Source organism: Talpa occidentalis, unplaced genomic scaffold (genome assembly GCF_014898055.3).
Source record: "Talpa occidentalis isolate TD23 unplaced genomic scaffold, MPIMG_talOcc4v2.1 talOcc4.16, whole genome shotgun sequence".
Taxonomy (NCBI): Eukaryota; Metazoa; Chordata; class Mammalia; order Eulipotyphla; family Talpidae; genus Talpa; species Talpa occidentalis.
Genome location: NW_023601653.1, coordinates 27,417,697 through 27,434,133, shown reverse-complemented (window position 1 = coordinate 27,434,133; position 16,437 = coordinate 27,417,697). Strand labels below are relative to the sequence as shown.

General features: G+C 31.4%; 1 protein-coding gene across 1 annotated transcript in view; it reads left to right on the top strand.

Moving 5' to 3' along the window:
• The window catches only part of PTPRQ (protein tyrosine phosphatase receptor type Q), a 161,927-nt gene that overhangs the window by 46,336 nt on the left and 99,154 nt on the right, over positions 1 to 16,437 (top strand). Inside the window, exons 18-25 of the mRNA XM_037513931.2 lie at positions 1,823 to 1,983; positions 2,805 to 2,950; positions 7,194 to 7,362; positions 9,058 to 9,348; positions 9,609 to 9,884; positions 10,250 to 10,401; positions 13,702 to 13,843; positions 15,754 to 16,023. Coding sequence (XP_037369828.1) covers positions 1,823 to 1,983; positions 2,805 to 2,950; positions 7,194 to 7,362; positions 9,058 to 9,348; positions 9,609 to 9,884; positions 10,250 to 10,401; positions 13,702 to 13,843; positions 15,754 to 16,023 — 1,607 coding nt within the window. The remainder of the gene's footprint in view (positions 1 to 1,822; positions 1,984 to 2,804; positions 2,951 to 7,193; positions 7,363 to 9,057; positions 9,349 to 9,608; positions 9,885 to 10,249; positions 10,402 to 13,701; positions 13,844 to 15,753; positions 16,024 to 16,437) is intronic.

The following is a 16,437-nucleotide window of genomic DNA, read 5'->3' as shown; positions in this document are numbered from 1 at the left end:
AATCTCAGTCAGCCACAACCCTAAACTCAAAAGAAAAACAAACAACCCCCCAAATACAAGAACATCTTACTATCTGAAAGTAGTACTTACTTACTACTTTGTCTCTGGAGGTAAACCAGGGTAGATGCAGAAATTTATCTATATATGTTAAGTGAGGTGAATTATCAAATTTGTTACTCAAATAACATACAGAAATTATCTTCTTTTGACTGGAATATTCAGATATAAGACAAGTTTATTTTTTACCCACATGTTTCAGGTAATTGCCTTCATCTATGTTATCTATAAAATATAACCAGGGTTTTTCTTGTTGTAGGCAAATACTTTGCTTGGAAACTAGGGCAAGCGGGTAATGAGGCAAGGCAACTGAAAGCATAAAAAATATACTTAAACAAGAAATTTGACCTCTGAATCATATACGGTGCTGTAAACCAATGTTACAGCAATAAAAAGTGCACTCAAAGAAGAAAATTCTTTTTAAGAAAAGAGAAAATGGCTAAGAATAAAAACACAGTTAAAAGCAATTAGAATATTTTAATCAATTTCATAACATTAGAGATCTGAACAATTAGGTATATTGTGTTCTGGTGACCTCTACCAAAGACAAGATCATGAAAATGGGTAACAATTGCATGACAAGGCATTTTTTTCCTGAAAGTTAGTAGCCATAGCATTAAGAGTTTAAAAACCCTCCTGTGGTCTCTGCAAAGGCAAAAAAAAAAAAAAAAAAAAAAAAAAAAAAGCCTTCTCTGCTGCTTCTGAAAAAGGATGTCTGATAAAACTGTTTCAAATTGCTGAATAGTCTGACTAATCCTGCCTGTCTCCAGTAGCCTGCTCTGACTCTGTGTTTATCTCTATGGATGTTCCAACTAGTTTTTAGGTCACCGTATTTATATGTGAAGTGAATTGACACTTCTGTAATGGTAAAACCGTGCCTGAAACATATCTCTTTGTGGATTCCCTTAATTCATTTTAAACACATTTTTTCTCTCAACGATTCAAGATTTCAAATATTTCAGTGGTAAAGAAGGATTATATTCATAAGGAATATCCACGTACTTCTTGGAGCCTTTGAGTGTCAGAGAGAGAGAGAGAGATTACATGAGATATATATATTTTCTGTGATATTGGTCCTATTCTCTTTGTCAAAATTCTTTTTTTTTGTTCCATGCTCTGAAATTTATTCATTTTTGTTCTATTTATTTATTGAGGTATAACTGGCATGTAATGTTAACCTATTTTCAGGTGTACAACATTATGATACAGTATTTCTTTCCTGAATATATATACATACATTATTTTCAATTTCATTTCCAACTAAATAGAGAATAACCCATAGGCTTGTGGTTTTAGATAGTACTATAGGATATTTGCTAATTATTTGAATTGGTGAAGTAAATGTCACTCTTGTGTAATATATATAAGAAGTAAGTTTTTTGGTAAGGATTTATATAAATAAGATTTTTCCAATACTTTAAAAGAAGAAATATTTGAACAACACTGGAATGCTGTAGTTATTTGGTCTATACAATATTCCTGAAGATCTATTACAGCCTAAAAAAATAATATCGACATTTTATTAACACCAGATTGCATTACTGAATATCTTTGAAAGCAAAAGAAATTCATTCATTGAAATATTCTGAAATTTACTCTTTTTAGGACTTCATAATAAGTGACGTGTTTATTTTACTCATCCAGATTAATAAATTTTGGTGAAAAATGTTGCTTATTTTAAATGTAATTGAGCTCAAAAGGTATATGAAACATTACATTTAAAAGTCAATTATACAGATAATCTCCCCCCTTTTTTTCTTTTCAGGGATAGTTCATTATTAAAAACTATTAATGTAACTGAAACATCATTGGAGTTTTCAGATTTGGACAATGATGTTGAATATAGTGCTTATGTAACAGCTAGCACTAGATTTGGTGATGGGGAAACAAGAAGCAATATCATTAACTTTCGAACACCTGAGGGAGGTAAGTTCTTATGGATGAAGTCCAAGTAAAATATCCTACTCAGTAGAAATGACTGTTAAATATATATAAAAAATCATTGTCTAATATCTATAATCAATCAGATGCAAAATTGCTCTTTAATTACTTTCTAGCTGCTTGATATTGGAAGAAAGTTAATCATTCTGGGCCTCAATTCCTATCTGGATCATGGAAATAATATAGTTACTACATGGAGTGCTTATGAGGATTAAATGAGCTTGTTTTTGTAAGTGTACTGAGCACAGAACTTGACACATTAATCAACTTATATGTTTGTGAAATAACAGAAAACAAAATATGTGAAGCCAAATCTCTTAGTCCTCTATTATTCAATTTCAAAATTCTAATTTAAATATATAGAGGTGTAAAGTTGTACTCCCCAAATTATGGTTATGTAAAGTGACAAACTAATAAAGTAAAATAAAATTTGCTCCTTGGAGAACATGTGCTCAGTAATTACTTAATACGGTATAAATAAACTTTTCCCTCAAACATTGAAATTAAAGCAGAATTTCATGCTATTTATTATATATTTGAAACTTGTTATAATGTTTTTAAATTCAAGGTAGCAGAAAATGTTTTAGGGCTGTGGTAGTGCTTATGAGTAAGAAATCTATTTGTCCTTTGCATGAATATTTCTATGGTAGGTGTCAGACAGGTGGCCCAGTGTCCTTATACCATTCATTTCTCATTCTTAATTAGATGTATACCTGATTTGTATTTTCTGAAAAATAAAGTTAAGAAATTTTCAGAAATTATTTGGAGCCACAACTATATTTCTTTTTCAATTGTGTGTTTTATAGCTCCAAGTGATCCTCCCAAACATGTTTATTATGCAAACCTCAGTTCTTCTTCAATAATTCTCTTTTGGACACCTCCTTCAAAACCCAATGGGATTATACAATATTATTCTATTTATTACAGAAATACTTCAGGTACTTTCATGAAGGTAAGACCTGAGTTTTTTCCTTGTTCTTTATTTACATTTTTCAGTTTTCTTATTGGTAATACTTACTTGGCAGTGTAGAAGAAATAATTTATATTATATTGATAATTAGATATTAACATTTAATAAAACTCCCTCAATGTAAAAAAATCTCTATGTATTTATACATACACATACATGCACACATACATACATTCATATATGTACACACAAACACACATTTCTACACGGGTTTCAAATATATTAAAAAAAATGAAGCTGCCAACTTTTTAATTCTTTATATAAATATGACCTTAAATTCCATTCAGCCAAGAAATATTCTCTGAAGAATTGAGGGTGTCATTTATCCTGAATTGTTTCTCAGTGAGAAAGAACTTCCTTTTACTTGTCTATACTATAAATAGTTTTCAAGTTTAGACATGTTTCTGGGCTTTGATTTAAAAAATGTTTTTTATTATTATTAGACAGGGTTATTATAATTATTAGTATTGGTACCAGAGAAATGTGGTTTCTTACCTTGAGTTATGCAAGGTTCTAGGGTCCCACAGTTTGTAGATGGATACTTTCCAGGATATGAATAATTATGGTTATGCAAACAGCTAAAATGCACTTTATCTAGAGAAATATTTTCAATTTTTCAACAGAATTCATTTCTCCAAAATAGATAGTTCACAGCATTCTAAAACTGTAGTGTTTATGATTAAATCAGGAATGGGGAGAGATAGAATATAATACTGCACTTACATAATATGCACCTTCCTGATAGAAACTATTGACTGTGTCCATTATGACTCATGTCATTCTTATTTCTGTGTATCCACTTAAACTGATGGACAATAGAGATTAGTTTCAACACTTGAATGTTGTTTAATCCTATTTGTGGCAGCCCAAATTTAGCCACTAGTTAGATCTTGTGAGTAGCAGTCTCTGAGATTAAAAAATGACTTACTTCAGTGTATGTGTAGTGTAGTGTAGACTAATGACTAGGGTCAGAGCAGAATTTTGCCAGCTGTCTCAGCAGAGAGTATAAGAAAGTAAGGAGGCTAACTCTGTTTTTAAATTCTGCTCAAGACCCTCTATGAGTAAGGCGGCAGAAGCAAGGCTATTTAAAATTTCATGCTGAAAAGAAAGCTACTTTCTGAAATGCTATGTAGGTATAGATATATGTGTAGTTATAATGTAAATTTCTTTTTTATACAAGCAAATGCCTTAAGAGAAGAATAAGATAGTAAGGTTTGCTTTTGGTTTTGTGTTGGATTCTGTATGCCAAACAATTTTTCTGGCTCTTTTTTTTCCCTGCTCTGTTTGGAAAAGAAGTGGGGATTATTGTGAATTTATTGATTTTTCACCTCTTTGTTTTTTTACAAATTTAATATCGTGTTACTATATCATGGAGATCCTTCATATTGCATATTTTTCTCCTTTTTTGTATTCAACAAAGTGCAAAGTGTTGTCAGTAGTTCTGAGTCTTAGCAATTGTTTTGCCTCTGTATGGCTGATACATGATTCTGTTTTGGTTATCATTGTCTAAATCTAAATAATCAAGTGTAAACATCTGACTATAGCTTATACATGATATTATGAATCTACTTACTCAAACCTGAGTATAGAATGTGATACCATTTGCTATTCATCTATCTTAGAAAATGTAATCTTTTGTTTAATAATCTTAAGAATGCTTTTAAGTGTGACAGCTGCAAGAGGACACAGGCTACTGATGTGAAAACATTTCAGAAGCACAGTCTCGTATTGCTTGAAGTCCATTCATGCTTTAATTTATTCCTACAATTGGTGCTAAATATACATCAAAATCTTTATTCATTTTGTATTTTAGATGGTTAGAATGGAAGAAATTTTCAAAATGAAAATTATATAGTACAATAGATGGATAGCTTTTTTTCTTGTTCCTCTTCTTCCTTCTTATATAAGAACTTTGTATAATTCCTCATATCTGACACATCACATTCTGTTTCCAGTTCCCAGTATCTGCTACTGGTATCTGCTCCCTATGCTATCGCAAACAACTTGATGAAAATGATCATGTGATACTTACCTTTCCCTCCCCTCAGGTCCACTGACACTCTATTTTACATAAGTTTAATGTGCAATAACTATTTTAATTGCAATCATTTAAAATTATCATAGCACACCAACATTATTTTCAATAGTTTAATTTTGGAGCATATGAGTTTGAAGTGAGTTATCTGTCATTCCTTCTAGCTTGGGAATTTTGTTCTGTCTGTGCTTAACAATCCCTGTTGTTCTTCCATCATTGTTGCACATTCATGTAGTGGACTAACTCTCTACGTTGTAATTTCTATCCACTTATGTCATGTCTTCTCTATGTGTCTGACATGGTATTTTATTAAAAAATGCTAATGAATACTGGTTGATTAATTTCATTTGAAAAGCTTTTACCAAATACCGTATGATTGCATACATATACAAAGGAGTAAGTCTTAATTAAATTGAGCCAAGAGTTTTTTCCCAAAAATATATATGCAAGGATGAAATAGTCATCTGGATAATTGACCTAATTCCAAATTTTTTACATCTCTATGCCTGTTAAGTCACATAAAGTAGGAATGACTTCTAAGTTATTCAAAATGACTTGTTACTTATTTGTCATCAAGGTCATAGGTAATCACAATAAATTTTATAACAGCAAAACAGTTAAAACTTGCAGCAAAAACTACATTAATATTTTTTAGAAATTTTATGTAAGCTAGTTGTTCTATGGGTAGAGAGGTTAGCATATATTAAATTTCACAGATCCTATTTTGTGTGAGATTTTATATTGTTCCAACATGTCTGTTTCTAAATATGTGACCACAAAAAATTGAAGTAGGTCTCTTATTACATTCACTCTGCCTATTACCCAAATACTAAAAAAAAAACAACAAATCTTTGCTGCATTTAATTTGTTGGTACATTACAGTACCTACGTAACTATACATTTTAGTCAAATTGATTACCCTACATTATTCATTAAAATAAACCAATTGTTATTTTATTTGACATGTGGGACATGGTGTTGATTTATGTCCTTCTTATCTAATCTCAAAAGCTGTTTTTGAAGTGGGAATGATTCTTCCCATTATATAGTTGAGGAGGGATTAGGATTTGAAATTAGATCATTTATCCAAGGCTACCATGCCTGAAGTGAATGCAGATCATTTGAATTCTAAGAGTTTTGTATGGTTTGGAATAATTCAGACCCAGTTATCCACATGATTTTTTTTTAAAGATGTATTTATTTATTTATACAAGCACTGGGTACAGTCAGAAATGCGGGAGGGTGAGAGAATTCACCAGAGCGGGGAGCAGAACAGGTAGACTGACAAAGTACACTGCTGAGGGTAGCAACGGGCGTGGCAGGAGAGGTCTGTGCGCTATGTGGGAGCCTTGCAGAGGCTGTGGGCAGCTTCGCAGCCCAGCGCTCAACTGCTGCGCCACCCAGGAGGCCCTGATTTTTTAAGAGCCTATTTTTCTTTATCTCAGAATTGATTTTGTTTGTATTTAAATTTTGGTTTGATAGGAAATGATTTAGTAAATTCCCTCATGTTTAAAAAATGCCTTGGGACAAATATAACTAGAAGTTAGGGAAAAGAATTTTAAAATTCTACTTACTCTGCATATAAAAGAGTATGTCTAACTGCCTTCCCCTTCTTCCCTACAAGTGTAGAAAAAATGAGGACCCATTAAAGATGAATAATAATGTCCACTAGAGTTCATATGAAGAAGTGACCCTTTTTATCATTCCTCCATCATTGATAGGAAGAAAAAAATAAGCCTGTACCCCTAAGATATATACTGTGATGTAAATCAACATTATTTCAATAAATATAACTTTTTTAAAATAAATTTAAAATGAAAAACTTTATAGCATTCCCAAACTTGTATAAAAATATAGTCAATGTTTTGATAAAATACTTGAATGATTAACAGTTGTAGCATTTTTAGTTTATCACTGTTAAATCACATGCAGCAGTTTTTACTTCTGATTAGAGTTGTATTCTTTGCTATTCTGTATGTTGATTTTGTTATAAAGACTGCTCATCTATTCCTTTTCAATACAAATATATTTCCAGTTTAATTATTGCATTAAAAACATTCAACCTTGATTTTACTCAAAAATTAACACTATAATGCGAGACAACCAGTTCATGGATAATAATAATTTTGAAATGTTCATGTCTATTGAAAATAATTTCTGAACACTTAAAACAATATGTTTATTTTTCAGAATTTTACACTCCATGAAGTAACCAATGACTTTGACAATATGACCATATCTGCAATAATAGATAAACTGGCAATATTCAGCTACTATACATTTTGGGTAACAGCAAGTACTTCAGTTGGAAATGGGAATAAAAGCAGTGACATAGTTCAAGTATACACAGATCAAGACAGTATGTAAACAAAAAGCATTTATTAATCTTTAGTAGGATTAATTCAAAACTTTATAATTATTTCAGAACTGTTTCTATTTGTATGTATTATTAATAAAATTTCTATTTAGGCACATTTAACTAGCCATCGTCTGCTTGAAATACATAGCTATAAAGCTGTAATAACAATCTTTGCTATTCATAAAAACTGTTACCATCCATTCATGAAAATTCTATTACTTTTTGCTTTGAAAGATGTCACCACCATCTGGTTGTAGGCATGAAAAATACTGTTGCATATACTGACAAATTTCCCAGTAATTAATATACGCCTCCATTTGTTTTAGGAGCTGCATTTTTTTTTCCTAGCAACTTGTTTCTTTTTCAGTCTTTGAATTCACATAGGACTCTGTGAAGCAGCTTTGTTTCCATTGCAGTTGTGAATAATATACTCAGAATATCTTTATTTTAATCCCAGAAGTTTCTTATGCACAGCTTCTGCAGAATTCTGTTTGCAATGAGTATTGAAAAAAACTTTATTGACTGAAGATTCTTATAATTTTTAGGTTTCAGTTTGGGGAATACAATGATATATGGATCATCGATTTTTTCTTGTCACTGTTTCTGTTTTCAATTTATTAATGTTTCCTAAAGACTAGCCTTTTATTGAGAAATGGTATTGGCCTAAACTTTTGTTGACAGTAAAATTTCATATTTATTATCTGAAGATTACAAATTGAAGGACACTATAAATAAGGGGAGTGAATATTTTCCATATTGTTGGTAACATCTTTTAAGTAATTGGCAAATTGATCAACAGAATGAGATATTATAACATGGAAATATGTGTTTGGGGAGTCTTTAGCAAAATGGTTTAATACAAAGTGTGGTCAGTATCATTTCAGGAAATCTTTAAATGCATATGTCTCCCGAGATTTTCCGCAATCTAAAATGTTTTATCTGTTACTATCATAAATCTATGAAAATAGACACTGCACACCATTCTAAGGGAGAGATCCTACCTATTCTGTTAAGTACAATAAGGATAATCTTCAGCAGAAAGAAATTAAAAATATTCTTCTAATAATATAATTGAAATATTTAAATATCTGATAAAATATCTTCGGGCTCTCCATATTTGTGGATTCAGCATCCATGGATTCAACCAACTGCAAATTGAAAATACTATTATGTACTGAGAGTTTGACTTATAGTGGTTTTGTCTGTATTAAACATGTAGATTTTTTGGCACTTTTGATCTAAAGCATACGAAAGAGATGTATGAAGATTATTTGTAAATGCTGTGCCATTTATATAAAGGTCTTGAATATCCATGGATTTGTACGGGTCCTGGAACCAATTTGTGTGGGTCCTGGAACCAATCCCTGAATATCCTGAGGGACAGCTGGATATTCACACAATGTCCACGTTGTAGGAAAGAAAAACCAAGAGATATGATACAATACAATACAGTCCAATACAATGCAATACAATTCTCACATATATTAAAGATGACAGGGTTTATTTGAATGATTTTAAATAGAATTATTTAAAAGATCTTTTGTAATTGTTGATGCTGACCATATCTGCATTTAAAGAGCTGGTAATATAATATTGACAGGTGCCATTTCAGCAATTAACCTCAGTTAGTGAATTAACTTTAATTTAATTTAGGATGACTGATAATTTTTATATTTTGCACATTACCTACCATAGTACCTGAAGGGCCTGTTGGAAACCTGACTTATGAGTCCATTTCATCTACTGCAATAAATGTAAGCTGGTGTCCACCATCTCAACCAAATGGTCTAGTCTTCTACTATGTTTCTCTGAGCTTACAGCAGACTCCTCGCCACGTGAGACCACCTCTGGTTACATTTGAGAGAAGCATGTATTTTGATAATCTGGAAAAATACACTGATTATATATTAAAAATCACTCCATCAACAGAAAAGGGATTCTCTGATACCTATACTGCCCAACTGCACATCAAAACTGAAGAAGATGGTAGGCTGGACCCTTTTATTGTCTATTAAACAGACTGTTGTATCCCCTTATTATATTGCTTTCTGATAACAAAACATTACCCTTATAATTATATAGATTAAGTTTATTCTCAAGTAGTCTTTCAACTAACACAATAAGCTCTAAGTTCCTTAAAATTAAAATAATCATCTAGTAAAATTAAGTCCCAGAATTAATGAAGCCTCTTCTTTTTAATGCTAATTTACCTTTGTTTCATTTAATATTCTTTTTTTCTTTTATAGTCCCAGAAACTTCACCAGTAATCAACACTTTTAAAAACCTTTCCTCTGCCTCAGTTCTCTTATCGTGGGATCCCCCATTAAAACCAAATGGTGCAGTAATAAGTTATGATTTAATTTTACAAGGACCAAATGAAAATTCTTCTTTTTTTACTTCTGATAACTATATAATTTTGGAAGAGCTTTCACCATTTACTTTATATAGTTTTTTTGTGGCTGCAAGAACTATAAAAGGCCTTGGTCCTTCCAGTATTCTATTCTTTTACACAGATGAGTCAGGTAAGCAGAATCTGTATTTCTTCCAATGATTTCACAGTTGCAGCTCTTGCTTTCTCTTTTAAAGGAACAACATGGAAAAATGAAAGGATATGATATTAATTGTCTATTGGTAACAGACTTACAACTATTCATCTACTTTGCAGAATTTTTTTTTAATTCCAGCTTTAGAATAGAGGGTTCTGCTAAAGCTATTTTGGAACTACTGAGTTTCAAGTACAAAACACAATTACGTATCTATTTATTTCTGAAGTTAAAATATGATCATTTTATAAATCTTTCTTAACTAGTGTCTTCAAGAAGCTAAAGTCAAGATAGTTTTATGTGAAAAATTATATGAATATGTTTTATAATGTGTTTTCCTGCAGTGCCTTTAGCACCTCCTCAAAATTTGACTTTAATCAACTATACTTCGGACTTTGTATGGCTGAAATGGAGTCCGAGTCCTCTTCCAGGCGGTATTGTTAAAGTATATAGTTTTAAAATTCATGAACATGAAACTGATACTATATTTTATAAGGTAGGTTGATCACACTAGTATATTTGATTATTTTAAAAATTCAGAAATTAATTTAAAATCTTTGGACATTCGGGGAAAATGGACTGTTTTAAATTAAATAATGACCATCTTTTTAAAAAATGTTTTTATTTCCTACAGTTAAAGATACTAGTGGAAGACACAAAATATTTATCAGCTATGGAAGCTGAATACTTCCTACAGTGATTTACTTTGAATTTGTAACTTGTAGATATATATATTTTACAAAATCATTGCACCATTTAATTAATGCTGTGATGTATATAGTAATTTTTTAAGGCTCTTTAAAACTTACTATCTTAAAATATAATCTATTTTTATATTTGCTGTTGAAAGAACAACTCAGTGAATTTTTTTTAAACCTTTTCAGAACAGTAAACAGGATTTCCGATAACCTTTCTTTATCATAAAGCTCCACTCTAATTGCTTTTTAAAGATATCGTTATTGTTTTACTCTCAATGCTAATAAGTTCACAGCACTAACCACCCTTCCACCTCCATTTTTAGGTTCCAGAGTAAATGAAAATACCCAAAGAACTAGAAAATACCCAAAGAAAATAGCAAAGGTTCTGAAATATATGATTTCAAGTATTTAATTGCCAAAATATGTTAAAATAAACTGGTCTTTATCTAAGAAAGCAATAATTTTTTCTCCAAAGGAAAATAAAGTACTGGAATGTTGCTATTTAGTTACAGCAAGAAGAGTGCAAAAAATCTGTGGAAAACACTGTCTTTAATATTACATGCCTTACAGTTTATTACCAATGGTGAATCATTTTTATAGCATGTGTCACTTGCAAAGTGAATAGTAAAAATCAAAAGCAGTAATTTAAGTTGTCAAAAGAAGTAATAACTTGCTTTTATCAAAATCAAGATATACTTAAAAATCTGATTGGCTGAATAGAATTAGAATTATGTTACACCATAAATGTGAAATCTGTTTCCCAGAAGTGTTAAATTATATTCATGAAAATAAGACTTTAGTCCCATAGCAATTGTTCCTTGTTCATTCTTAACTTTCCCCATTTTTTTATTTGCTTTATCTTTATGGTTCACTGAGAAATAGATGTCAAAAAAGAGTTGTCATATTCCCTGCATGATCATGTATGTGTAGGTGTGATTTCTTTTTTGGAACAGTGATCTCCAGCACCAACACCTGTAACATAGTGGTAAATCCTATCATCAGATTATCTGGTTCAAACCCTGTCCTGGAGACCAACTGTGCAGCATTAATTGCATTGCATAACCTCTTCAAACTCAGATTCTTCAAATGAAAAATGGGAATTGTAAATATATATGTTAAAAAGTGAGGATTATATGGGAAAATCTATATAAAGCATTTTGCACAATTGCCAGCATTTTCTAAATATGTGACTGTTATCATTATACATAGTTGTCAAATGAACAAAAATAGCCATCTTGAATTGTAATCATGCAAAACATATGACAGTTTCCTAGTTCTTGAATATGAGAATAAGTTATAATCTATGATTTTTAGACATTCTCTTTTTTCTATAGAAATTCTACCATTAATATTTCACTAGTAGCAAAAACAATCTTTCTCTATAAAGTATTAAATATATCATTTTTTAGAGAGAGAGGTAGTTGTTTTTCTTTAAAACTACTACTTTAAATTATTAATTTTTACATTTATTTTGTCTTCCATCTATATTCATAGTGTCATTTTCTTTCAAATTCCTTTCAATGTACTCTCAGGCCCTGGCTTTTCTAGTTTATTTTGCTGCCTGTTTCCTCTGTTTGTCTTTCTTTTCATTTGTAGTGTTCCTATTTTCCTTCTGTTTTCATCCACTCCTTAGTCCTAAGACTATCAATTTTTATTATTTTTTTCTTTTTAGTCTTTCAAATTGTAACTGGTATAAAGACAAAGTAATTCCAGAACCACTCCAAATGCTCCTGCCATCCCTGTCAATATAAGTCCAAATGGAAATCATTAAAATACAGGTCTGCTGGTAACTAGGGTCACTTTAGTGTATTCTAAAAGAAGTTATTTATTCAGTAAAAAGCCTGTAAGATGTATTTATAAACATTCCTTAGTTATCTGCCTCTTAAAACTTATTCTTAAGTAAATCTGTTCGCTATCCAGTAAGTTACTTTCTTCCTTCATATATAATCTCAAAGACCATCATTTCTGTAAACCTTTGTATTTTCTAGCCAAAATGAATAACTGCCTGTCTTGTATTTAATTTTTCCATAGTAAATAGTTGTTTATAGACTTTTTAATCAACATGAAAATTCCTTGATGATGGGGATTATATAAGTTTATAATTTCCTGGTCATCCAACAGTATGTTTTGTAGTAGTAAGTATGAAAGAATGAAAGGAAACAGTATCATACAGAGAGCCCCTCATGTATCTTACGGACTTGCAAGAGATTAATTTAAAACGAGTCTGACTGTAACTGCTCTAGGAGTCAGTAATCTTGCTAAATTTCAGCCAATGAAATGTTTAACAGATAAGTTTAAAAGGTTTATATTTTTTTGTCAAATATAGTACAATAATGTTAAAATTATACCATATAGGGTGATTGTTTTCTCTTTCCATAAGGATACCTGACTAACACTCATTTTTTAACATAACTGTATTTCAATGAAGACTTTATACTAAATGGTAAAATTGCCTGGTAAGTTGATAAATGAGAAGGCAAATCCTTGCTTGTGCAATATCAATAACTGTCTTGTTCTTTTTCTAATTTTCCTAAGAGATTGAATCAAATTAGGTATTTACACGTATATGGAAAATCTCATAATGTAAGCTTCAGGGGAACAGAGGCTTTCTTATTTTTCACTGTTTTGTTCCCAGTGCTTAGTGTATAGTAAAGGATGAATAAACAAGTTTACATAGGATATTACTGAGTATTAAAAAAATGTAGGCAAATTTAAGAAAAATCAAGTATTGGTATTCACCCATACGTTGGATTTCAATTAGAGACTTTAATTTAAAAAAAATAATGGAAGGATATAATTCCAGGTAAGAATCTGGGAAACAAAATGAAAACAAATTACTTTAGCTTTTTTTTTTTTTTAGTGTCAATGACAAGTTCTCCAGAACTGAGTAGGAACACAGTCATCTTCCTATCATCAACTGAACACACCCTGCGGTATACAAGAAAAGTTAAAGTTAAATTTTTATTAAAAATACCAGTACTTATTAAGTCATTGGTTAAACATAAAAGGCATAACTTTGATATATTAAAATATTTCTTCCCTTTACATATTTGTTTTTGATGATTCATTGTGATTAAGAATTTATTTCTGCTTTTCAGAATATTTCAGGTCTTCAAACTGAAGCTAAACTTGTCGGACTGGAACCAATCAGCACCTATTCTATTAGCATATCTGCCTTTACCAAAGTCGGAAATGGCAATCAATTTAGTAATGTAGTAAAATTCACAACCGAAGAATCAGGTTAGACACAGTTTTTTGAACCTAAAGTGTTATGTTCATATTTAATATTAGTGGTGACTTGTGTTAAAAGGCACCCTTTCCTCACATTTTAAGTCAGTGATTCTTGAATGAACCCAAAACCCTTTTCTAATCATTTCTTCTTAGCACCTCTGGATGTACTTCATATGACTTTATTCAATCTCTAAATTTAAATTGGAACCACTCACTGATAAATTAAACACTTCTGCATTCATTTATGACTACTAAAGCTTTATAATCACCTGTCTATATAACAGGACAAGTAAAAGGTATTTGTAGTGGATAAAGGTGCATGCTCTGAAGTTGTATCTGAATTTGAATCCAAGCTCTGATTTACTATTTGGAAAACCTTGGCAAAGTAGTGAAGAAACTGAATTAAAGTACCAAACTTCTCTATGTATTTCAGGGTAAACATGCCTACAGTAAATGCTGTCATAAAAAGATTTTATATAAATGTCAGACATATAAAGAATATATATATATATATATAAATAATTTACAAATACATCAGGTCAGTAAAAACCTCAAGGAAATCTTATAGCCAGTGCTCTGGCTAATGAATTATTTTGGTTTACAGAGTCAATGATATAGATGTTCATAAAATCTAGGATTATAAACAAAATTTAAATAAATTATCAACTGTCTATGAAAATACTGTTATGTTTTTGAAAATAAAAAGCAAATAATTAATGATATTTAATTTCCAGAACCACTGATCAACTCAGAAATGGTCTTTTCTTTAGCTGTAGATGTCATACTTTTCCTAAGTATTGTCCTTTAGTTCTGATTCCTTTATCTTACAGAGGAAAAAAGCACTTTTAGGGTCTCCCTGGTGGCTCAGTGGGTAGAGCGCAGCACTGTGAAGCTGTCCGCAGCCTCTGCAGCACCAGTTCGATTCCCGGCTGGCTGGGGAGATACCCACATGCCAGAGCAGACCTCTCCTGTCTCGCTCACTACTCCCCTCAGCAGTGTACTTCAATCCGTCTGCCTGTTCTGTTCCCCACTCTGTCTCTGGTGAATCCTTTCACCCTCCTGCATCTCAGGCCTGTACCCCAGTTCTTATATTAAAATAAATAAATAAAGCACTTGTAAGATCTTTTTGGGCAAGTAAAAATGGAGTATTTTTAAAATAACTATGTTTGCAAAAGACAGTAAATTCTCTTTGACTATAAACTAATCTTTTTAATGTAAAAAGAAAAGCTGTGGTAACTATTGGGAGCATTAAATAATCAATCAGCTGTTTCCAAGGGAAGTGAACTGACTTTCCAGTCTGCAGTTACTTTGGTGGGTTAGGGTATTTCTTAAGTAGGTCTACAAGATATGATGGATTTCTGAAGTCCTAGAAAAAACTTGTTTGACTTAAAGCTTCCCTCTGAGATTTTTGAAAAGGTACTGAGGAATGAGGTCTTCTGAAGTTTTCCAAAGAAGCTATTCAAATACAAAAGCAGAACCCTCAAATTAGCTGCATATTTCCTAATACTCGTAGGCCTACATGTACCACATTAGGGAGACACCCACATTTATATTTTGCACCCAATGTTTTTAATAACGTATTGCTAAGATTACTCCTTTCTGATTAAGAGAGCAGGCATGATCCACTGCCTGGACTTGAGTCTATACAACATCTATGAGGATGAGGATGTGATTGTGGCTTGGGGCCAGGAAAATATTCAATCACTGGTTCAGTTTATAAGGCTTAACAAAATAGTGTAGAAACTGTTCAGTCACCATCTGATTCAGCCTCTGTTGAATAGTAAATGCATATTGGAAAAGTTGACATGTTAAATGTTTATTCTATCTCCTAAATCTGATGTTATCTTTAAGTCATATAATTCAATCATTTATCTACTAAATGTGGATAAATTTTAACTGTGGGCATTTGTTTATCAAAGTTCCAGATATTGTACAGAATATACGGTGTGTGGCAACTAGCTGGCAATCAGCTTTAATGAAGTGGGATCCACCCAAAAAGGCGAATGGAATAATTACATATTATGTGATATCCATCGAGAGGAATTCTACAAAAGTCTCTGCCCAAGATCACACATATACTTTCACGCAACTTCTAGCCAATACCTCATATGTGTTAAAAGTAAGAGCTTCAACCTCAGCTGGTGAAGGTGAAGAAAATATATGCAACATCAGCACATTGCCTGAAAAAGGTAATTAGCATGAAACAGGTAACTAACAGAACAACTCATCTGAAGTAGATAACTCACCTGAAATAGGTAACTGTGGACTATGTCACACATTTGTCAATGTCATTTGCAATCTTTATAGCACATTTATCTGAGAAGATGAAACAAGTATCAAAGAAATACAGCACATTCTTTTTTAAAATCTCATCTGTTATCTAGTCCCAGCTGTGTAGAATTTTGACTCTTCTCCACAGCATTGGGAGATTGAAGAAAGGATAAAGGACAGAAATCTGTTGTGTTGTGTTTCCACAAATATATATGTCTCATTATATGAACTTCAAATTTACTGAATTATGCTCTATCATAACTTACAACAGGGAATGAACATGAAAACTTTTTGATATATATCTTTTTTTCCTAATTGATTTTGATGAGATT